Here is a 23,949-nt window from a genome sequence, read left to right as displayed (position 1 = left end):
CTGTTCTGGCTTACAACCGTGACACTATAAGAAACCAGTATGTAGTTATTAATTAATGTAGAATTAATGTAGAATTCATATGGGATAAAACCTTCCCAGGTAAATTGCACATTAAATGCATGGCGTTTTGCAGTTTTAACGTTTTTGCTTCCAGTCTGAAGAGGATAAAAAACAAAAGGTTTGGGGTTTTCAAATGAAGTGAAATACAACATAAACCTCCATATCTTGGCTAGTCCTGTGTGTGTTTTGGATTTTGAACGCTGATTTAAATTGGCTCACATGCTGAACTTGACTCTACTAGACCTCTACAGACAAACAGACGCCAGTACAAAAGGAATTTTATTTAGGTTCAAACATTCAAAAACCAAACCAGTCCAAGGAGGGGCCTCTCTTCCGGTCCTGTCCAAATCCCGTCCAAATCCCGCCTAAGTCCCGCTCCCTCGTGCTCATGCGGCTTTGCCATTGGTCTGTTTTATGCTCGCGCGAGATTCACGTGGCCAACGGCACCAATGCATTCACAGCGCCAAAGTCAAACAACCGATCGTTTTTCCCTGAACGCACAGTGCTCGGGGTTTGTCAAGACTTGTCCATCGTGAGAGAGGTTTTCTCCTCATTTACGACGCCCATCAGAGTAAGTTTTTGTTTAATTTGAACAATCTCGAAGTTTAGATAAAGGTGCATAAGTGTTTCAGAGTTAAAATCAGTCTATTGTTGTGATATCTTCTATGTGAGATACAGTGAGTTCACCGCGTTTCTGAAAGTGATCTGTTATTGTAGTGTAGTGCATTATCAGTGTCATGCTGTATTTTTGTGTTAAACTGCCACGCATCAGTTTATAAAATATAATAGCTTCTATACCGATTCTTTACTATCTAATTTTTCTTCCATACTCAGGTTTTCTGTTGGTAAAGTCACCGATTACAATAAAGATGGACGGCACGACAGTTTCGAGGCAAAACAGCACCATCAAGAGCGTAAGAATCTTAAATGTGCACTATGTAACTTTGCTGATCACCATGGAGATGTTAGTGCATCGCCTGTAATGCTGCACTGTATTGTATACGTTCATCTATCTGTTATTTATTTGTGGGTATTTTTATTGCTCAAAAACATACATTCTTACTCGCCTTTCGACATCTGACCTGTAACTTGGCCCACTTGTCTTCAAACCAGTTTTGAAGACAAGCTTTAATGTTATACAGTGGAACATTACAGGCAAAGGAATAACATTTCCATGGAAACAAGCAAGTGATAGACCATACACCAGAAATGTTACATCAGTTTGATTCTTTTAATTTTTTTTAGAGAAACAAGGAGAATGTTCAGCCTGTCCCAGTGGTGAAGTCTTTCATTAAACAAAATATCTTAAAAGCTGCTCCTCCTCTCCGACCAAATGGAAATAAAAAAGAGCATTTGGGGAAAACAGCTAAAGTGGCTCCAGGCAAACAAGTTGAGAGACGGCAGATCATTGGTGAGCGCTCCACGGGAAAGACAGCTACTCTGAAAAATCCTACAACTGCAAGAAAGCCAACGCACAGCCAGGAATTTAAAAATGAACAAGCTGCAAAAATCAAAAAGCTACTGGGAGAAGTGCCAAAAACAGCAACCTCTCAGCCTCAGAGACCTGCTCCTGGCATGTACAAAGGCAAAATCATTGAGTCAAAGATCGGATCCATTTGGAAGTCAAGTGTTACTGCTAAAAGTGAAGACCAGAGATCAACTGCCCCCAAATCAACATACCAAAAATCTGGAAATCCAACCACATCTGCAACAGGGCGTGGCTCAAATACATCAAGTTTGAACAGATCTGTCAAACCCACCATCAACAGTCGTCCCCCAAATGCATTCTCCTCAGCTCGCCCTCCAACCAGAAGTGTCCCAACCGCAGCACGCCCCAAAAATGCTACAGTGGCTCAGAGCAGACGATGTGGAACTTTGATTGCGAAGCCAAAAGTTCCAGTTACAGACAAGAAAGAAAGCAAGCCTCCTGTCACAAGTACCATTAGCCAATACAGAAGAACTAATGGTGAAACTGCAGAGGAGAAGAAGTGGGTGTTTTCACTTAATATTAAAGGGCCCATATTACACTATTTTCAGATCTGTCATAATGTTTCCCCATCAAAAAAAATTCTCAGAGTTGTGTTTTGTTTGTTTCACACATGTTTAACGCACAAACCCTGCATATTTAGGCAGGAGTTGTTCTCAAATAGAAAACACTCTGTTCCACCTTGTGCCATATGGCAAAACAGGAAGTGCTCCACTGTGTTTTTAAACTCCATACGCCTTCACTAGAATCTTTTGGATGATTGAAAATTCCAGGGCTGCAATCTCAACTCAACAAAAGGGAACAGGTAGCTGTGAACTTGAAAATGACTACTTCATGACATCACAAAGTGGAACAGCGGAGATGAACTTTGGAGATGTAGACAGACGAATAATAAAACAATATTCAAACGGTTGAATGAAACAAAACACAACTCCGGATATGTTTTTGAGGAGGTAATAACATTCTAACATGGCTAAAAGCTCACAGGAGTCAGTTTTGTGTAAAATGGGACCTTTTATGAACTATAAATTATTTTGTCCAAATTAATAATACATGTGTTCTTTACAGGGCAAAACTTGCAGAATGGCTTACATTAAAGGGGAAGACTCTGAAAAGGCCAGCTATGATGTCTACAGCCCCCTCTACAAAAAACAAAATATCCAACAAATCAGCTCCTCCCAAATCCCAACTTACTACAAAATCTAATTCGGAACCTGAAGTTAAAGAGGAGCCCAAACCAGCCTCTGTTACACCTGCCGCCACCGTGGACAACCAGGAAGTGGTCAACACAAACAAAAGAACATCCCTCATCATGAATACCACCCTCGACCTGCTCGATAACTCTGATTTAGATCTGCCAATTGACCCACAGGATGGCAGCAGTGATGCAGTTGATAATGTGAGAGAAAAATAGATTTATTTTTAATATAACTCAATTGAGTCGACATCAGATTTTGATAAGGTGTTATCAAATCACAAAAAATGCAATTATTTGGGTAATGTACTGTCCACGGTAAACTTTGAAAAGAAAAAAAAAAACACTACAAAAATGTTTTTTATTTATCAGTTCATAGTTTAGTCTTTCAAATGTTAATCCTCCTGGAGTTGTTTACAATGTGCACTCTGAACAAAAAGTAGGATTCATACATAAACATAAAACATAAATCTAACTTCAATTATATTAAATACATTTTAAAAATCGAATTGCATTTGGACAGCCCTGGGTTAATATCACTGCTATGGTCTTGTCATTCTAATCTTGAATCTTTTATTTTTTACCAGATTGTTGTAAACCTGTGTGATGCCCTGGAAGCCTTAGCACCCCCCTCTCACTGTGACGAAGGTAAGTGTGTCTTCTCTTCTCAATGGGGAAAAATAGATTTGTTTTTGTGCCACTGTATATAGCTCAGTGGTTGGTGCTTTGAAAATTAATTGAAAAATACAACACTTCTTTCTAACATTTCATTTTTTTTCAAGCAGTTTCCTATTAATAGTGGAGGTTGTGGTGCGCTCCTACATTTTAGTTTGTGTTCCTAACTGCCAAGTAACAAAATTAATTTTGAGCCCAGTATTAATCAAAATTACTGAAACTGTGAAAGGAACGGTTTTCATTAAAGAGCCCATATTAGTCCCATGTTAGTTTTCTGATCTATGTTATAATGTTGTTTCGTCATCAAAAATGTACCTGGAGTTGTGTTCTGTTGAGTCCTTTTTGAGTTAGTGGAGGCTAATGTGTAATATAACTACTCCCAAAATTGTATTCAATAAATTATTCAAATAAGGGTTGTCTGTGCCACCATAGTCCCTGGATAAACCTGTGAAAGTGTAGTAAAATCTAACTAAAGTACACAATTACTATCTTTCATTACAGAGCTCCCAGTGGCGAATGAGTGCAACGACATGGACAATGAAGCAAAAACAGAATGTAGGCAAGAGGAAGTGAAGATTGAAACGCCAGACAAAAAGATGGTAAAGAGTGAAGACGGTGACAGCGATGAAGAGTCTGAGGAAAGTGATGATGATTGTTATGTGAAGGAGAATACACCACCGATGGAGGAGGCTTCTGTTGTGAAATACAATGTAAAAACCACACCGTTTTTGCAAAGGTAACATTTATTTCAAGCTTCACTCTACTCTAGGCCTGTTACAATGACCCATTTTGAAATGTGATATATTGAAAAAAACGTCAACAATAAAAAGATAATAATGAAACAAATTTTTGCTATGGACACAATGACCCTAAAGCAGGAATATCCCAAAGAACATTGTTAAATGTAGAGATCGACTGATATGGGTTTTTTCATGGCTGAGGGCAATGATTGTTTTGGATCCAGAGAAACCGCCAATAAGCTCGGCCAATATTTTTGGGCTGATTTTGATTATTTTCCCTAAATTATCTGATATTCATTTATTACAAATTCACCCACAGCCCTGTATTATTACAAACTGAATACAAAGTCTTATTTTGTGTTCAAATGAAGCTTTATACATATTTTTAGGCAGTTGATGAGCACAAACCAAATACCGGCCTCTGAAGATTTAAGGCCAATAGCTGATGCTTTTAAAAAGTGCAAATATTGGCCTGATATGTCTGCCGAACAGTAAATTGTCTATCTCTAGCTAAATGTGCAGAATAAAACCCTTGAGTAATTATAGTAAAAGAAAAATTTAAATAAAAAAAAACTCAAATCTGTCAAATCTGGACAAAAAGTTGTGAGAGTGAAGACATTTCGCTGCTCCTCCAAGCTGCTTCTTCAGTTTATTCAGTTCAGAACGGATCATACTATGGATCATACTATGGATCATACTATGGATCATACTATGGATCATACTATGGATCATACTATGGATCATACTATGGATCATACGTGGACGACTGAGGCATGACACAGACTTAATTAGTTTGTATCTGATACCATAGAAAGGATTCACTCAACCATCTCCAGCTCAAATGTAATTGTAGTACAGAAAAATTGTAGTATATAATAGTAATTTCCCACTAGTACAAAAAAAAGGTTGCCTCGATAAATATTGACCTCTAAAAAAAGATTCTTCCATCTTTAATTCACGTGTCCATTATATATAGTAATTATGGCGGCCCTTCTACCTTGTCTGCATGTTTGAAAAGAAATAAATGTATTGTCTGTTTTAGCGTTAAGAAGACAATCGAAGATGAAGTTTGTACCAGCACATCCAAGAGAAAAAGTAACATCAAAGACCTGAAGTTCCTGACCCCAGTGCGGCGCTCCAGTCGTATTAACCGTCAGGCCTCTCGTCTGCCCACCATGCTGGTCGACCACGATCCCTGTGTCTCTTCACTGGCTGAGCTGGTGAACCTGGACGATGATGCCAATGCGTACATCTACAGAAAGAACCCTGCTCTTCTGGAGGACCTGCCTGACCAGCCCAAACTGTAGCTCAGGCTGATGTGGGACTCAAATACAGGACTTAATGCTTACAGTGGAAATGTGTACGTTTGACCTTGAAGAGGTTCTATTGTTTTCTGAATGTATTTGCACACAAGGTTATACTAATTATTTTTTTTTGGAGATGTTATAAGCTTTGTTACTAATATATTAATGATTGCAATTCAAAATACACTAAAGTGCTTGACTAATGTGTTGTTTGTTCTGCAGGTAAAGACTTAATAAAATTTGAAAATTAAGCGTTTTTAGTCACATTTTTTTCCATTTTATTTCACCACAATGTAAAAATCCAGAGCACTTTAAGTGAACATTGCTGCTTTCTTCCATCATATAGTTTTACAGGACGTTTCACACCTGTTCCCTCTGATCCCAGATGACATTTATTACAAAATAACAAAATCCACAAAACACTAATCTCATTAATGCAATTCCTCCCCAAACAAAAAAGTATAAAAAGTATTCCATTCATCTGCTGATCAAAGGGGAAGGCTTTCAGTGCTGTGCGCTAAAAAGGGTTCTGTCACATGGTTTTATGTCCTAGACAGGCCCCGGTTGTCCAGGTCTTTCACCTGTAAAAAGTCATGAATTTAAACATTTAACAGTTGACAAATAATTAGTTTATATCATTTGTAATAGACTGAAATGCTTTACCTTGTATATCCTAACCAGCCAATGCTCTGTAGTGTAAGCTTCCTCCAAAACATCCAGCTCAAAATCTTTATTTCCAATCTCAGCATTTCTCACTCTGTCATAACCAGGTGGGCGTTCTGTAAAAATGACAACAAATAAGGACTTTTTAGATTGCCTTTTAACCAGACATACCATTTCAAATCTATCCTGTTTAATGTTCTGCTCACTCAATTCATAGTGTGAAAGCTAAAACAATTATTGCACATTACCACCTTCTCTTAAAGTCACCTGGGAGTACTTACTAGCTTCTGTGTAGACCTGTCCGAAGCGGTAGTAGCACATCTTGTACATGAGGCAGTTGAGCAGGACAGGAGAGCCCTCACGATCCACTCTGAACTCCCCAGTGGGCGTGTAGTAGTCATGCTCTTTAATGTGCTTTCCTGTGTCAGTGCTTCCTCCGATACGCACCATCCAAAGGAACTTGTTAATGTCTAAATCAGAGAAATAATGGCAATTAAACTGAATGTAGTTTACACACATGAAGTAAAATCAGCCACGTTTTACAAATGCATTATATTATTTGCACTGACCATCAGACGAATAGCCTGTCAGCCCTCCAAAGATGACCAGGACGTAGCTAACATCCAGTTCCCTCATAATCTCATACGCTCTTTCCTCTGTAGACGCCATAGCCTAATGAAAAACACAACAGTAAGAGGATTCTTTTATCTCAAGTTTAAAATGTATAAAACAAAAAAACAATAAAATGTGCTTAAATAATCTTACCTGCCCAACTCTGGATATATGAGTATTGTTCCACGTGTTGTTGTCCACTAGAATAGTTCGATTAGCCATGGCAGTGATCTGGTATCCATAATCCCACCATGACATTACTTTGGCATCCTGTAAAGTTGTTCACAACGTTTAATTCACTATAAATGCACATCTAGACTTTTTGTAACTTTTTTGGTGGGAGGTCAGCCAGATGCATGTTTCTGTGGAGATGGAATTGCTTTGTCTGGAATGTTCCACAGTAAAGTATTAAATTTAGCAATCTCGTTTTCAATTACAGGTGTTTTTATTGCTGATAAAAATACTAGCTAAATGATATATATTGTGGAACATTCCAGGCATCCATTTTCAATTCAATTTATTTTTGTAAAGCCTAAAATCACAAGAGCATTTGTGGGTTAATCAGATCACTGATTTAACCAACAGAAAGTTAGAAAATCAACAGTGAAACAGACACTGATCAATAACAGACAATAACAGACAGGCAGATTAACAAACAGAAAACAAGCAAATGAAGAAGTGTCCCAGGACATCCCCTGTTCTGGGACAAAAAAGCAAAAAAAAACAAAACAGTGGGTAAAAGAGAAACCTTGAGGAAACCCACAGTAAAGGAGAGATCTACTCCCATGGACGGGTAGATGTCCATGGAGACAAGCAGGTGGTGGACTCTCCACCAGAAAAGTTTCATGCAGTACTAATAAAGATGTACTGTGTAACTGACCTCTGGGGTGTTGTGTCGGAGCCAGTAGTAAGCCTCTCTGAAATCATCAAAAATAATGCGGCTGCCATCTCCTCCACGGGCAGACAGGACAATGGAGGGAGAGGAGTAGGCCTCGCTGGTCACCCAGGTCGAGTGGAAAGTGTAGGTGATGAGGAAGAAGGCCATGACCAGAATCATCCCACTGGCAACCTGCACAAGAACAGACAAAAACAGTAAATAGATGCGTTCATGTGACTTCACAATCTAAAATCTCTATAGTTTAAAACTGAGCAGAAGGACAAGTTAGAATACAATGGTGGGTTTGCTCTTTTAACTGTCAGACTGCAGACGTTTTGTCCAAGTTTATGGCTAATATCACTGTTTACTAAGGCTGACCACATGAAACAAAAACTGGCACAAGTTGAACATCTTCTCTGCCAGCACAAATGAACTAAGGTGAAAAAACAAAACAAAACTACAGTAGCTTCAGAAAATGGTGTTATTATAATCAATCCTAATACAATCCTAAGCATGTGCGAGTTGTCATCTAAAAAAACTTAAAAGACATTAACTTTACACATTTGCCATATTAATCCTATGGCTTTGAGAATATTATAAGGTTTTGGGGCTGCTGTGTTGAATACTGCGTGTCTTAAGCATTGAGGTGAACTTGTTTCTCAGTAAGAATGCGACACATGCTTATTTTAAGATGTCTACCCTGGAACCTGCTACTTCGATTACATGATACGGTTCTTCATCTTCAGGTTGACACGAGGCCTTGTAATATATCTTTTCAGTGACATGTTCTGCCTTCCTGTAAACAGCTAACGGTATATCCATTTATGACCTTGTACAGACAGTATGTAAAATGAGTTAAGTCCTTGTAGGACCAGCCTTTTATAGATAGTACCATTCTCGGGCTATAAGTTCTGGAAAAACTCCCTTGAAACACAACACGTGTGCCTGCTGTCTGTGACTTCATTCATCTGATCAGATAAACTTCTTTCAACTCTCTACCTGGTCTGCAATCTTTTCCTTTACAATTACAGATGTCACCCCATTATCAAACTGCAAAGGTTGAAATGGCTAGATAATAGAATGTACTGATGTTTTTTTCACAAAACAGTGAATCTTCCATAGAGTTATAAAGGCCCTACCCTCCATCGGACATTAATCTGGAATTATGATAATATTCAATTCTAGGACATCACCCCCACTTATTCAGAAGCTAAGCAAGTACCGCTACTGTAAAAGTGACCGTGTGAACAGTCACACCTCATTTTTGATCGGGTAGGTGGAATCCTGCTGCTTCTTGGACTTCTTGTCTGGGCGGCTGACATCCAGGTTCTTCATGTAAGTGGTCAGAACCTGGGACACTCCGATACCAGAGAGGATACACATGACTGGAGCCAGGACCAGCATTAAACGCACCTGAGGAGGGAGCAAAGCAACATTGGGTACATTTACAAGGCCAGCAAAAAACAATCAGATTTTTGGTGTGCATGTAAACAGTCACTATCAAGGTAACAAAAACAGTACAGTATATTTATAAACCAGAAGTGTACAGTACCATGACGGCTGAGAAGTACATGCTGGTCACTCCATACATGATGATGAAAATCCTTGCGTCCGACAGGTTGTTGAAACAGTAGTACAGCCCAACTAAAGAAAAACAAAAAGATGTGTTAACAAGAACCGAGTTGTGTTACATGGACCCTGGTGTCACAAAACGGTTGTTTAAAGTTGCAACTTTTCTAGTGGAGGCTATGCCACCTTCTAGTCTACATGAAGATTTTATTGTTTTGCTTAAAATGTTACACAGTATAGCATTAAACAAATCTGTCTTAGAGATAATAAATTACAGAGGTCTTTACTGCTCCAAAAAAAACATGCATCCTTACTGTGGTCTCTTCTCCACAGACTGACTGACTGACTTGTCACTATGTTCTGTGATGTCAGATGTACAAGTTCATTGCCATACTGAGGAACATTCTGTACCATAATAACATGTCTGAGGACTGGCACATTGCAAAGTCCTTGACAGTGACATAAATGCACAAGTACACATAACAGGTGATGAATTTAAAACCCATCACTGTACACTCTATGAAAAAGTAAGTTTGCCTTTGCTATCTGTCAGAAGAGAACAACACTGTATTAAAATGCATTTATAAGGGACGACTTGACAGACTGCCAAAATATCTCACCTGCTTGTTGAACATTGACTTATACAATCATGTGATCTTGTATAAAATGTGATAAACATTAATAATCACACCTGCATCTGTTTGTTTTTCTGTATTTTGGACAGGATGCTCATGAAAGGTTAGTAGGGAATAAATAAATAAAAAATAAATACATTTAATTAAATTAACTTGAGCTTTCACTTGCCTGGAAACATAAACACCAACAGCTGCAAATCAAAGTAGTAGGAGGACCAGGTTGTGGGCTGATGTTCAGAGACTGAGGCAATGATGGGAATGTTGTTCTTGGCATACGAGGGGTCAAGCAAAGAGTAGAAACGGCCAGTCCATGGAGAGATTTTTCCTGAAGATTAGAAAAAAAAAAAAAACAGAATTGGTTCAACTATGCTAATAAGATTTGAGTCACTTTTTACAAAACAAAACTCTCACCAGTCAGCATCAAGACAGCTCCCACTGAAAGCAGGATGAAGCCCACCAGGGAGATGACGCTCTTGAACAGAACCTCAAACTGCTGTGCGTTGAGTTTACTCCGCAGGTAATCCACAAAGGCATGAATTTGGCATAAACCGAACACCCCAAAAGCAGCCATGTGTTCTGATGACTGCACTGGCTGGATACAGAGGAGAGGTAGTTTGGTACAATGTAAAAAAAAATTCCTTGTATATTCCCAACAGTGGTTCCCAAACTTTTTATTTTTATTTTTTGGCATGTACAATAGATTCGCCAGGCGCCCCAGTCCACAACTGCGTCCCCTTTAATGTATTATGTTACTGGTTCTTACACTTTTCACACCAAGTACTACCTAAAAAATATCTGGCCTTTCAAGTATCACCAGTTCCAAACCAGGTCTAACAGGATTATTCAAAGTTAGGGTTAAACCAGGTTTAAAATGGGGACAAAAAGAGGAGAAAAATGTGAATTAAACTGATATTCAGAAAATACTTGAACTGCAGTGGAATCTGCATATCACCCCCCCTTTACCCGATGTACAATCATATGCGTGGGATTTTTAACATTTATTTTGCAGAAGAAACATTTTTGTTGAACTGGCTCTTTGGCTGGACAAAACACTAGACCCCTGACAAGGCCTACAGTCTCTTAGCGCCTCCTATAGGTTGAAAACTACTGATTTAGAACAATTCATACCTGGAAGCCTACGAAAGAAATCTGCATGGAAAGAATTGTGCCGAGACAGTACACGGTGCAGTAAGCCACATAGATGCGGTGGGAGAATCGTCCAGTCAGCATCAAAACCAGGACATGAAGGGGGATCAAATTTATCAGAAAAACATAGCCACCCCATGACGAAACCTACGGAAAATCATAAATACAAGATGAATATTTGAAAAATGCTAAAAACACAAAACTCCAATAGGTTTCCACTTGCTCACCATGTAGAAGTATGCAAGAGCACACATGGAGGACCAGTACACAGAGCCAGTTTTGACAGCCTTGATCCACATGTAATAGGTCAACAGCATACAAAAGATGGCAATACCTGAAATGTAAGAGAAGTATTAATTAACTTATTTCTAATTCATATCCACCATTAGTTGTCTTTACCTTCATTATCATAGGAACCAGCAACAGAACGTGAGATGTAACCAGGCACCACAGCAATCATGGCTGCTGCAAGAAGACCAGCTCCTGCATCCTGAAGAGATGGAAGGGGTAAATAACTTAAGTTGGATTTATTTTACCTATACATACACTACCGGTCAAAAGTTTGGACACACCCTCTCATTCAATCCTTTTTTTTTTTACTACTTTCCACAAATTATATACATAGGAAAGATAGTGTTAGAAGTCTCCAAACTTTTGACTGGTAGTGTATGTTTAAACATACACACCCTCTCATTCAATGTTTTTTTCTTTATTCTTTACTACATTTTATATACATACCGAAGACAGCAAATACAGTGCATCCGGAAAGTATTTACAGCGCTTCATTTTTTCCACATTTTGTCATGTTACAGCCGCATTCCAAATTGTATTAAATTCATCTCTTACCTCAAAATTCTACACACAATACCCCATTATAACAAGGTGGAAAAAGTTTTTTTTGACATTTTTTTGAATTTATTAAAAATTAAAAAAACTAAGAAATTATATTTACATAAGTATTCACAGCCTTTGCCATGAAGCTCAAAATTGAGCTCAGGTGCATCCTTTTTCCACTGATCATCCTTGAGATGTTTCTACAGCTTAATTGGAGTCCACTTGCGGTAAATTCAGTTGATTGGACATGATTTGGAAAAGCACACACCTGTCTATATAAGGTCCCACAGTTGACCGTGCATGTCAGAACACAAACAGCAAGCATGAAGTCAAAGGAATTGCCTATAGACCTGCGAGACAGGATTGTCTTGAGGCACAAATCTGGGGAAGCATACAGAAAAATTTCTGCTGCTTTGAAGGTCGCAATGAGCACAGTGGCCTCCATTATTTGTAAGTGGAAGACAATTGGAACCACCAGGACTCTTCCTAGAGCTGGCCGGCCATCTAAACTGAGCGATCGGGGAGAAGGGAGGTGACCAAGAACCCGATGGTCTCTCTGTCAGAGATCCAGTGTTCCTCTGTGAAGAGAGGGGAGCCTTCCAGAAGGACAACCATCTCTGCAGCAATCCACCAATCAGGCCTGTATGGTAGAGTGGCCAGACGAAAGCCACTCCTTATTAAAAGGAACATGGCAGCCTGTCTGGAATTTGCCAAAAGGCACCTGAATGACTCTCAGACCATGAGAAACAAAATTCTCTGGTCTGATGAGACAAAGATTGAACTCTTTGGTGTGAATGCCAGGCGTCATGTTTGGAGGAAACCAGGCACCGCTCATTACCAGGCCAATACCATCCCTACAGTGAAGCATGGTGGTGGCAGCATCATGCTATGGGCATGTTTTTCAGCAGCAGGAACTGGCAGACTAGTCAGGATAGAAGGAAAAATGAATGCAGCAATATACAGAGATATCCTGGAAGAAAACCTGCTCCAGAGCGCTCTTGACCTCAGACTGGGGTGAAGGTTCATTTTTCAGCAGGACAACGACCCGAAGCACACAGCCAAGATCTCAAAGGATTGGCTTCAGAACCACTCTGAATGTCCTGGAGTGGCCCAGCCAGAGTCCAGACTTGAAACCGATTGAACATCTCTGGAGAGACCTGAAAATGGCTGTGCTCAGACATCTCCCATCCAACCTGATGCAGCTTGAGAATTACTGCAAAGAAGAATGGGCAAAACTGCCTAAAGATAGGCGTGCTAAGCTTGTGGCATCATATTCAAGAAGACTTGAGGCTGTAATTGCTGCCAAAGGTGACTCAACAAAGTATTAAGCAAAGGCTGTGAATACTTATGTAAATGTGATTTCTTAGTTTTCAATTTTTAATAAATAAAAAAAATGTCAAAACAAACTTTTTCCACATTGTCATAATGGGGTATTGTGTGCAGAATTTTGAGGTAAGAGATTAATTTAATACAATTTGGAATGAGGCTGTAACATGACAAAATGTGGAAAAAATGAAGCGCTGTGAATAATTTCCGGATGCACTGTATATGAAGCAAAATATATATAAAAAAGAAGCAAAATATATAGCATTATGTAGAAAAAAAAAAAAAGTTAAATAACTGTATAAAATATTTTTCAACAAAGTGGAGAATTTGAGGATTTTAATGTAAAATATTTAACAAAATATAGTTATTTAACGTTTAAGAAAAAAAGGGAAAAAAAAACATTGAATGAGGTGGTGTGTTCAAACCTTTGAAAATAAAATAAAACTATTTTCCCATACCTTCAGCTCCTTGGTCAGGTGGTATGTGACAATTGCAGTGAAGGAGGAAAACAAAGGAGCGAGGAAGACACAGACATTGCGGATGTCGATGGTGATGTGAAAAAAGTGTAGAACGTGGTACAGGACGGCCGAGGTGATCATCAGTCCTGTCAACAAAAGGAATGTAGTAATATTGATTTAAACATGATACATATTTTGGTACAGTAACAATACAAATCAATTTCTTAATTTTTCTTATGAATTTTGTTTATTTATTTTTCTTTGCTCAAAGCCAAAGCTTGAACTTGAAAACTATAGTCAGGATGTTACCACGAACATGGTAAAAATAACCCCTCAAATCGTATGAAAACTACTTTGTACTTTACACTCCACCACATTTTTGAACTGGTCTCAAATGTAAAGATACCTGCTCTAAAATATAGTGAAGTAAAAGTACAGATAGCTAAAAATTCTACTGAACAGAACAGTACTTTGTATTTTTCCACCATTGCTGAATTCTAAATATAGCAAATAGTAATCAAAAGCTGTCTTTACCACTAAAAGTTCAGCAGTTTATTGTTTTTTTCTACTACACTTTCATTTACTTTTTAATGCGGTACTGGCTAATGCATCTCTATGGACGTTTTCCACTACTGTTACAAAAATGGCACATTTAGTCAATAACAGTTTTAGACGATTGATCTTGAGCTCCATTTGCCAGCAGTGACCCAGTGAGTAGCTTAGTGGGTTGTTCAACGGCTCATGAGTTTACTTTTCAATGTTGCTTTTGCTAATGCATCTCTATTGACATTTGGCACAGCTGCTGGTAACATACAGTTTGTTTTAATGGGCTCTATTTTCACTTATATGATCGAGGAGATGATTTCTACCTGGATAGATAGTTCCACCAATGATCCTTCCAAGAGGGTACCATGCCCGGTCATCAAACCAGTTGTGAAACTTATAAAATCCTTCTTCTGCCAGGAAGCGGGTGGTACGGTAGTTGAAATACCTGATATTAAACATGTTAAGTATTAAAAAACATGAGTAGTAAATGGGGACAATTGATAAAAAAAAAATTAAAATAACTTACGGATCAAACTCATGGATAACACTTTCAAATCTCAGCACAGAGAACAGTCTGGTGGAAAATGCTACAGAAAGACGACAAAACATTAGGCATTTATTTTACATTTCAGAGATGGACGCACAGGGTCTGAATGTAAAGGGGACTTACACAGGACTGCAGCCATAGACAGAATGAGCAGCTTTAACAGTGTGTCCTGTTTCTCGTAGGACAAACGTAAGAAGCCAAGTTTGGTCATTTTGGCGAGGTTATAAACAGCTCACCGTACTACCTAGTGAGGACAAAACACTATTAGTCAGGTAGATCACTAGAACACAAAAAGACAGGTTTTGAACTAATCTGATACCACTGACAATGACCCTTGTATTCTCAATAACAAGCAGACACAATAAAGCTAAGATCCTCTGAAAATTTGCCTCAAAATGTCAGAAGTATGCATGAAAAATACTACTCAAAATACAAATTACTTTTTAACACTACCTTAGCAGTATTTTAGATCAGCTTCAAGACAAAACGTGATCATTTTAACGCTGAAATAAAGCTGTATTCTCTGTATTCTCTGATGCAGTGCTGTTACATGTGTTTGTAGGTAATAGTATACAAAGAATCAGAAACAGTAGCATTTAAACAAGTGTAGATGGAGATAAATGGGACTCGTGCTGGACTTGGTTATTGGTTACATTTAAAATCAGAGTTACCATTAAATGTTTAGAAGTCTACTCAAAAAGTAGTTACACAAAAATCTACTCAAATTCAGTAACTGGAGGCTTGTAATTAGTTACTTTCCACCCCTGGCTAAGTTTTTTCCAAGGATCTGAAGTATTACTAGTTTGTCCAACCCAACCAGATAAGGCCACGCAGCGAAGTAGCGTCAGGAAACCAGGAAGCGTCAACTTTGTAAATCCAATGCACTGATTTACGTCTTATATCCTGTGCCAAAACTGATGGTAACTCAAAAGATGAAGAAAATAAAAGATGAAATGCAGCCCGCAGGAAGCTGGACACGTTTTAATATGCCACTCATGGTAGCATTGGTAAAACAAGTCACCATTTCCTTGTGCAATAAACATCTGAGATAGAAATCTTGCAGTTAACACAACTGTGAGTTTTATTGTGCACTTTGCAATGCATTCAAATAAATGTACACGTTTTTATGATAAGAAGGCCGGTTATATCTGATGCTTGTATGAGGAGCTAGCCAGGCTAATTGGGTAGCTTTCGAGTGATGTACATACCTACTCCTTTTTTTAAATTTTAGATAGAAAATGACTAAACTGCATAAGGAATTAAATTTTTTCATAAAGGATTTTAGCTCGTAACTATGATCATTACGCTCAGAAACACTCACCCGCTCCTCTGCTCCTGTTTCTCATACACTTTTCACACACAATCTGCACTGTCCACTAGTCCCGCCCCCACTGCTCCATGCTTTTCGCTTATTGGTCCAAATTCACCCTGCGCAGACAGTCCATACATTTCATTGGTCGCTTATTTGTCCGTCAAACTTATTTCCGTATCTTGCCGTGTCAATGTAGTGACGTGTCCTTACCGGGCAAGTTCATTTATTTATCACCCACTACTGTTTCTGGAGGAGACGCCAACCACATCCTCCACCATGGTCCCATCCAGTCCACAATGGCCATATAGTTCAATACTGTTTTATTGAAATTAATCTTACTAGTACTTTACAAAATCTCACAAGCGCCATCAGCCTCCTCCATGTGCATCTGTACTTGAAATGTAAATGCTCTTCTTACATTTTGAGCCTGACCCAGTAAACATCTCAATAGGGGGTCACTGCAACCATTGCAACTGTATTACAACAAACCAACAGCAAACAATACTAAAATCTAAGCATTTTTTTTTTTTTTTTTTTTTTTTTAGCTCTGATGTAAAAACAGGCATGTTAAGGCTACCCACCCATTATTAGGATGGGCATTTTTCAATGCTGCCCTTTACAGCCAAAATCTATGATGTGCTAAGAACTATAATAGTACATTATGGTTAAAATGGACAAAAAGCAGAGTTTTGGCAGTGTCTTTGCAATTCTGAACAATACACAGACTAAAATATGTCTTTGCTGGTGTTACATTTAATCTCAGTCATGCAAGGCTCCCATGTCTGTGTGATGAGACAAAAGCTTAATCGTTTAAGTACATTTTCAATATTACTTGGTGAATTCTATCCCTTTATAAAACTAATGGTGTAGAGGTCTCACCCGGGGGAAACCGGAAAACAAACTCTTTTTAATGTGCGCGAAAGCAGTCGCAAAAGTCACTCAAATTAATGCACATACTGAATAAATGTTTTCTACGAAAGCCCCTCAACTGTAAATACTCTCTCTTTGAGCATTTTTAACATAATCACCCTCTGTATTTTCTTGTGCTGTAATTTATTAAAGGAGAGTCACTCAAATGGCACATTATACAAAAGATAAAACAAAGTTCACCAAAGAAAGTCAAAAACAGAACATATATAATGTGTTTTTGAATGTGAGGCACAGGGCAGTCGATTGTTGTGTTACACTGCTGTATATGTTGATGCCAGGTGCGGTTACACTCCACAGAGCCTTGGGGGGGGGGGGGGGGGGGGGGGGGGGGGAGTTAAAACATCATAACCCTTCTTTTCCCAGACAATCCTTCAGACAGAACCTCTTGTTCACAGTGTGAGGTGGCGTTTGCTTTGTGTCCTTCATCAAATCCCTCACTGGGCAGGCAGGGGGCGCTGGCGGGATGGGGAGGTGTGGGGCGTAACCAGTCGCTCAGAGGAGGCAGATGATGTCAGGGACGACTGCAGATGGACTGTTTTGTGAAAGAGTTTGTTACTGATCAACACGACGAGGGAGAAGAGACGCAGCTGAAAGTGGCTACAAAACACAAATGTTTTTAGAATTGTGAATTATGAAGTGGGGTTTATTTAGTATAAGCACAATATTTTTTACTCACTACAGCTGTGTTGGTGTCTTAGCTTCATTTGCGCTGATGATGAACAGGGGGAAGAGAATGGAGAACAAGCAGCCACTAGGGGTACAAAAGTTATAAAAAAAATTAAATAAATAAATCAATAACAATGACACTATTAAAAGAAACCACCTACCTAGAAACGAACACCACAGCTGAATAAAAAAAAATATATACACCACCAGACAATAATGTGGACACAAACTGTGTTTTTTTTTTTTTTTTTAGTGCTTTCCACATTAGATACAGAAGACATCAAATGTATGAAGTAAGATATATGGAATTAAGTCTAAAATATATATATTTTTTATTCCAACTCTCCTAAATATTTTGGTTTGTCGCAAAATATTTAGAAGAGTTATTTAACTTTGTTCTTTACTACATGAATTCCATATATCTTAATTCATATATTTGATGTCTTTTGTGTGAATCTAAAATGTAGAAAAAAAAAAAAAAAACACTGAACGAGAGGGTGTGTCCACACTTTTGACTGGTGGTGTATATTTTATCCTTATATGTTGTTGTATGTATCTGAGTAATAGAACCCAGTGCATTAAATATGAAGGTCTATGTTCTGAATTGGCTACTGTCCACAAGGGGGTGCCACAGGATTCTATATTAGGTCCCCTCCTATTCATTATTTATATCAATAATTTGGGACTCAATGTATCTGATGCAAATATACATTTTTATGCTGATGACAGTTATTTACTGCTGTGGATCAACTCTTGATCACGCCATTGAATCCTTTAAGAAAGCCTTAGTTGAAGTAAAGACTGCTGGACAGCAACAAAAATTAGTTCTCAATGCTGATAAAACCAAGCTTATGTTGTTTTCTAATTGCAAGAAGAGGCCTCATACAATCCCCACAGTGTCCACTCTTGAAGGACACAACATAGAGGTGGTTCATGAGTATAAATACCTTGGTGTATTGATTGATGACTCTTTCAAACCACACGTGGAGAATCTTGTCAAGAAACTGAGATTAAAATTGGGTTTTTATTTTCAAAACAAGCTGTGTTTTTCGTTTGAAGTAAAGAAGCGACTTGTCGCTGCGACTTTCCTCTCTGTGTTGGATTATGGAGATCTGTTTTATATGAATGCTTCAGCTCAATGTCTTCAAATGGGTGACACTGTTTATCATGCTTCGTTAAGGTTCATTACTAACTGTAAAGCAATGACACATCACTGTGAGTTGTATTCTCGAGTGGGATGGCCTGCCCTGGCCATTCCAAGGAGGACTCATTGGTGCACTTTTATTTATAAGGCAATGCTTGGACTACTGCCGACCTACATCTGTTCCTTACTGTCACAGAGAAGGGCTGATTCTTATTCTCTTCGTTCTCAAGATCATGTGTTGCTCTCTGTTCCATTTGCTCGCACTGAACTGGGAAAAAAGGCTTTTGTCCACTCTGCACCTTATGCATGGAACATGTTGCAGAAAGACTGGAACTTGACAGAGTTGATTTCCTTGAATGCTCTTAAATCTAAACTGAGAGGTCTCGAGGCTGACTCCACAACATGCACTTGTTTTTCATAATCTGTTTGTCTTTTCCTCTTATCTTGTCTTTTTAATTATGTAACTGTATTTTTTATTTGCTGCTGCCGCTTGGCCAGGACTCCCTTGAAAAAGAGGTTTTTAATCTCAATGGGACCTTCCTGGTTAAATAAAGGTTAAATAAAATAAATAAAAAATAAAATATGTGGTTTTAGTGTACCCTTATTCGGTACATTTTGTGTTGAATACCTCCTAAGCCTTGTTTCACATTCTAAGCACCGCCTAATCTGTGTAGTGTAGTGATTCTCTATTAAGTGTGAATCTGTTTACTAATATTTTATCAATCATTACTATTACACTTTGTTTTGAGAATATGAATGACAAATTTTCCAACAAAATCATTCTCAAAGATGTGAATTTTCATTTAAAGTCCATTTCATATTGAACTGCTGTTATTCAGTTCTACCATCTTGTTAAATTTGAAGTAATTCTAAATACCCCCGGTAACTTAGGTACACTTATGTCTAAATCAGTAGCTAAATCGGACTGACCTTATAATGTACGAAGAGGGCAGCGCGGTCAACAGAGCCATGGGCAAACCAAAACCGAAGTAATAAGGCCAGTTTCTCTCAATATTAGAAAGCCTCTGATGCATTTCGATTCCTTTTAAGAAAAGACACAAATTACATTAGACAATAGGTGCACGGTTTTATAGCCGGAAAGTTATGGATCTTACCATGATTGAACCAGCGGTACTCAAAGCAGTAGAGGGAGTACAGCAGAGACATGTGCAGCAGACTAACTATCTGTCCAATGGCATCAATGGGGAAGAGACTGACAATCATACCCTACAGGATAAAACAATACAAATGATTATAATGCTGTTAATTCACATAAAAAAAGATATGCTTGAACAATGAGGTATAATAAAACTAGAGAGATCATGGATGTTGCTGTGGCAATTGTGACAGACATCTTGTGATTGTGATATCAGAAAATTCTAATAGAGGAATTTAAAAGGGGTTAAATTAACATTATATCAGAATTTCATTTTTAATCATGATCCGTACAAACCTTTTGACTTTAAGAAATAGTTAAAGTCATAATAATCACTATGATGGTTTAATTCAACTGTCACTCACTTAGAGCCTTAGATAGTATGTTTGAGCATAGAGCTGCAATAAACAGAAAAAAAATATCTCACTTGTTACTCATTGATACGGGAACTTTTAATACAAGAAAAAAAAAAGTTGGCCACACTAGAACTGAAAAAGCCCTTTGGTTATTTTGCTTCCCAAAAACTGAATATATTTCAAGGGCATCCAAAACTGGATACATTGGTGTCAGTAATGTAGTTTAATAATCTGGTGTTACACATTAATAATCATGCTCGCTCCTGTTTTAACATTTTTAATGGACCTATGCAGTTATTTGTTTTGTTTGTTTTTTCTTTGTATTTTTCTGTATTTTAACAGGGCGCCCATGAAAATGACAGTCTGAGAGCTCTCATTGGGCTCTCCCTGTATAAATAAAGATAAATGAAAAATAGACAAATAATAAATCAGGATATGACAATCTCACCAAGAACAGCTCAGAACTGAATGTTGGTTATTACAAAGCAAGATGATTCCTCTAGTTTTATCATACCTCATGGTGCCTGGACACACACCTGAATGAGAAACAGCGCCTGGAGGAGGAGGTTGAACAGCATGTCTGCGATGATCTTACTAACACTGGGAAACGGCTGAGCTTTACAACCAGACACCTCAAAGGCCAAATCAGCTATATCCTGCATCACAAGCCAGAAGAAAGGAGTTAGTTATTAATCATAAATGTATGTAGAACAAGACATTATGGGAAGAAAGGGAACCAACCTGGAACCAAATGGCATTGACGATTTTACTGAGGACAAAGAGGGGGAGGACCCAGAGAGCACTGAAGACTGATGTGAGAATGAACTCTAACCAAGACCAAACACTGCCATGGAGGGAGGGGTCACCTGGAAAATAAATGAAAATTATTAATTAGTATGAGGACACTGGACAATAGGGCTATGCAATTAATCAAATCAAGATCAATTGGGATGGATTATATTCATCAGAGGACTATATTCATACTATAGTCCATACAACTGAATAGTAAATCGTCCTCTTGTAACAGATAACCTTATTCATCTTGCACCGTATGTCCTTATCTCACCTCTTGTACATTCAATTCAAGTTTATTTATATAGCACATTTAAATACAACTTCACATAAAAGTCAACAAAAACAAATACACAGATAATAAGATACATAGCAAAAAACTTTAAAACGCCAAGATACCCTGTCTAGCTAGTATTAAATGCCAGGGAGATGAGGTGGGTTTTCAGTCTAGTCTTAAACTAAAGACTGAGAGGATCTGACAGGCAGAAGGAGGCTGTTCCATAGCTGTCACAGAAAAGGCTCTGCCATCTCCTCTGCCAGGTCTTGAGCCTGATTTTGGGCAAAGCAGCAGGAGCTGGTCAGCTGACCTCAGGGCTCTGTGGGGGAGTACAGGGCTGTAGTAACTCCCTCAAATAAAATGGACCCATAGAGTGCAGTGTACAAAGCCTCGATGTATTTTATATTTACTCTAATTGTGCTTATGGTGAAAATATAAATCAGTATTTTTGTGTCTTATTTAACTTTCGATACTTTATTATTTTTGATTTTATAACAATTCATTTTTGCTTTTAGTTGGTATTTGCGGATCAATAAAGTTTGTCTAAGTCTAGCAGATATTTTATCTGTACAAGAGAGAGGAAACTGAACAAACGTACCAATGATTTTTGCAGTCAGTGTCTGCAGCAGTGGGATGAACACCCGGTAAAAGAGAAACAGACTGAGCTGCGGAAAAAAATAAAACAATAATTAATACAAGCAACATTTATTGATCACATTGTTAAGGAACTGTCATCTTACCCAGAACACTCCCCCATTCCAAGCACAACACTGAAAGATTCTGCTAGCCACTTTTGGTTCACTAAAAAAATAATAATTTGTTAAGATTTATTATTTTGTCTTATTTCACTTTTTTTCTGTCTTACTTCTCAGGTTTCCGCTCTTCACTCTGTGCCCGCCTCTGTGCCAAAGCTCCACTGGCCCGTCGCCTCCGCTGCTCCTCTCTTTTCTGCTGAATGCGGGCATCCAGCTTGGAGATTGTGCCAATCCCCAGTATGGAGTCCTTGATCCCCTTTAAACCCCAGAGAAAGAGACAAGCACAAGTAAGATGCTGTTGTAAATACTTTAAATGCCCATCACCACCTGCTTGTCTCCATGTAGATGTTATTGCTTTGCCTGAAATGTTCGACAGTATGGCATTGAACTTATTCCTCTTCATATATACAAGCATGTGAAGCCACCAGACCAATTACAGGTCAGATCTGTGGAGAAGTGACACAGCTCACAATATGAATAAAGAATCCTATATTGTGGAACATTCAAGACAAAGCAATAACATCTCCAGTGTGGCTGATCACCCACCAGAAAAGTTCCACAATACGCCTTTAAGTAATTATTATTGTGGTCATTATGTACATTTACGCAATAACTGGAGAGCACACACAAGCCAGGCACCTCAGCCATGCATTGCTGCCACTGCCCAACTGATCAACAATACTGAACATTATTGGAAATACTGATGTTCACACACTACATGATGAGAGCAGTAAGAGTCATAGAGAGATAAGCTATCTTAAAAGCACATACTGTATATGTGACTAGTTTAAAGAGTAATATCTTATACTTTTGAAACAAGTTCAAGTTTATAATAACATAAGATAAAAAACAATATATATATATATATATATCGTATATTTTGTTTATTTTTTGTTGTACTGACCTATAGGTTCTGCTTCTGTGTCAATTATCTAAAACTATTACACAATTTACTCTTCATTGTCTCTAGATCTGCTGACAAAGTATAAATGTATACCGTCGCAACATATCGGAGGAAAGCCCTGACGCTGTCTGTCATCTCTGGGCCAGCTGCAGATCCATCAACTGCACAAGGAAGGGGGGCTCAGGACCTGGTGGTCAGCGCTCATGGCAGGAAGGGACTCACCCAGCAACCTACAAAAACAGTACAAGATGAAAACCAGAAATTTAGAAACCACTGGAGAGACACTATTGGCATTATTCTTTATGTACAAATAATGTTAGTGGTTCTGCTGACAGAAAAACCTGTAAGCTCTCTGTAAAGTGAGATAAGAATGAAGTTGGTTTATAACTTTACATGGTCTTTTTGTTTGGTAAAGTGAACGAGCTGACTCAGTACTTACAAACATGGAGCTGTTGTTAAATTGCTTTGGCACTAATAATTAGTATAGCTTGTCTTTTTGAGACCCTTACAAAATAAATATACTGCAAGACCTGCATTTATACATAAACGTGAGGTAAAAAGACACTTTGACTGTGTGACACAGTGTACAGCATTGGTTTGTTTAGTCATAGCTCGTCTGTCTGTGTTGCTAGCTAACGCCAAACAAGAAACTTAGCTGCCATGTAGCCTTTAAGTGTAACACAGACAGCGATCAAACTAAATGTTCAAGTCCATAAGACCACAGACAATACAGCACTGGTCCCATTTACCTCATGCGACAGTTTTAAGGGGTTAACGCTGTCGTTTTCCTCTTATTTGCGCTCCTTAACGTGACAACAACAAGCAAACACTCCAAGCAGCCAGGGCCGAGGAAAAACACATTGCGCAAACTCTGAACTGGAGGATCATGGGATATGTAGTTCACCAGACAAGAGTCCTCAGGTTGAAAAAGTGTAGTAATAATACGAGCAGGTGCACAGTAAACCGATTTAAGAGGATGTTATT

At 38.4% G+C, this 23,949-nt stretch overlaps 3 protein-coding genes across 3 annotated transcripts; 1 reads left to right on the top strand and 2 right to left on the bottom strand.

Annotated features, from left to right (window-relative positions):
- The first annotated feature begins 545 nt into the window (after window positions 1–545).
- On the top strand, window positions 546–5,718 carry si:ch211-266i6.3 (cytoskeleton-associated protein 2). Its single transcript, XM_033978047.2, has 7 exons — window positions 546–631; window positions 895–974; window positions 1,306–2,048; window positions 2,615–2,945; window positions 3,329–3,389; window positions 3,918–4,152; window positions 5,199–5,718. The coding sequence occupies exons 2-7, from the start codon at window positions 930–932 to the stop codon at window positions 5,461–5,463; spliced, it is 1,680 nt and encodes a 559-aa protein (XP_033833938.1). The 5' UTR covers window positions 546–631; window positions 895–929; the 3' UTR covers window positions 5,464–5,718.
- stt3a (STT3 oligosaccharyltransferase complex catalytic subunit A) lies at window positions 5,715–16,110 on the bottom strand. The gene is made up of 18 exons (XM_033978045.2): window positions 15,995–16,110; window positions 14,797–14,917; window positions 14,653–14,713; window positions 14,450–14,571; window positions 13,581–13,726; window positions 11,362–11,452; window positions 11,190–11,296; window positions 10,945–11,109; window positions 10,228–10,408; window positions 9,986–10,141; window positions 9,165–9,256; window positions 8,870–9,025; window positions 7,616–7,804; window positions 6,889–7,005; window positions 6,693–6,795; window positions 6,405–6,593; window positions 6,124–6,239; window positions 5,715–6,041 (listed from the first exon to the last, which is right to left on the bottom strand). Exons 2-18 carry the CDS (start codon window positions 14,882–14,884, stop codon window positions 6,003–6,005), a joined length of 2,118 nt encoding a protein of 705 aa, XP_033833936.1. The 5' UTR covers window positions 14,885–14,917; window positions 15,995–16,110; the 3' UTR covers window positions 5,715–6,002.
- A 1,137-nt stretch (window positions 16,111–17,247) lies between these two features.
- On the bottom strand, window positions 17,248–23,835 carry ei24 (EI24 autophagy associated transmembrane protein). Its single transcript, XM_033978048.2, has 11 exons — window positions 23,715–23,835; window positions 23,059–23,195; window positions 22,172–22,317; window positions 22,047–22,107; window positions 21,905–21,971; window positions 20,979–21,103; window positions 20,774–20,893; window positions 19,841–19,952; window positions 19,656–19,767; window positions 17,592–17,666; window positions 17,248–17,512 (listed from the first exon to the last, which is right to left on the bottom strand). Exons 2-11 carry the CDS (start codon window positions 23,098–23,100, stop codon window positions 17,350–17,352), a joined length of 1,023 nt encoding a protein of 340 aa, XP_033833939.1. The 5' UTR covers window positions 23,101–23,195; window positions 23,715–23,835; the 3' UTR covers window positions 17,248–17,349.
- Window positions 23,836–23,949: the final 114 nt, after the last annotated feature.

Source organism: Periophthalmus magnuspinnatus, chromosome 14 (assembly GCF_009829125.3).
Source record: "Periophthalmus magnuspinnatus isolate fPerMag1 chromosome 14, fPerMag1.2.pri, whole genome shotgun sequence".
Classification (NCBI taxonomy): domain Eukaryota; kingdom Metazoa; phylum Chordata; class Actinopteri; order Gobiiformes; family Gobiidae; genus Periophthalmus; species Periophthalmus magnuspinnatus.
The sequence above is the reverse complement of the archived record's forward strand: the minus strand, read 5'-3'. Positions and strand labels throughout refer to the sequence as shown.

Coding starts and splice junctions, on each gene's coding strand:
- si:ch211-266i6.3 (XM_033978047.2), top strand. CDS start 930: ATGGACGGCACGACAGTTTCGAGGCAAAACAGCACCATCAAGAGC. Junction 975..1,305: donor AAAACAGCACCATCAAGAGC/GTAAGAATCTTA, acceptor AATTTTTTTTAG/AGAAACAAGGAGAATGTTCA. Junction 2,049..2,614: donor GAAACTGCAGAGGAGAAGAA/GTGGGTGTTTTC, acceptor TGTTCTTTACAG/GGCAAAACTTGCAGAATGGC.
- stt3a (XM_033978045.2), bottom strand. CDS start 14,884: ATGACCAAACTTGGCTTCTTACGTTTGTCCTACGAGAAACAGGACACA. Junction 14,572..14,652: donor GTTATCCATGAGTTTGATCC/GTAAGTTATTTT, acceptor GTTTAATATCAG/GTATTTCAACTACCGTACCA. Junction 10,409..10,944: donor TTTCTTTCGTAGGCTTCCAG/GTATGAATTGTT, acceptor CTCTGTATCCAG/CCAGTGCAGTCATCAGAACA.
- ei24 (XM_033978048.2), bottom strand. CDS start 23,100: ATGACAGACAGCGTCAGGGCTTTCCTCCGATATGTTGCGACG. Junction 22,108..22,171: donor GAAGAGCGGAAACCTGAGAA/GTAAGACAGAAA, acceptor TTATTTTTTTAG/TGAACCAAAAGTGGCTAGCA. Junction 21,972..22,046: donor GGAATGGGGGAGTGTTCTGG/GTAAGATGACAG, acceptor TTTTTTCCGCAG/CTCAGTCTGTTTCTCTTTTA.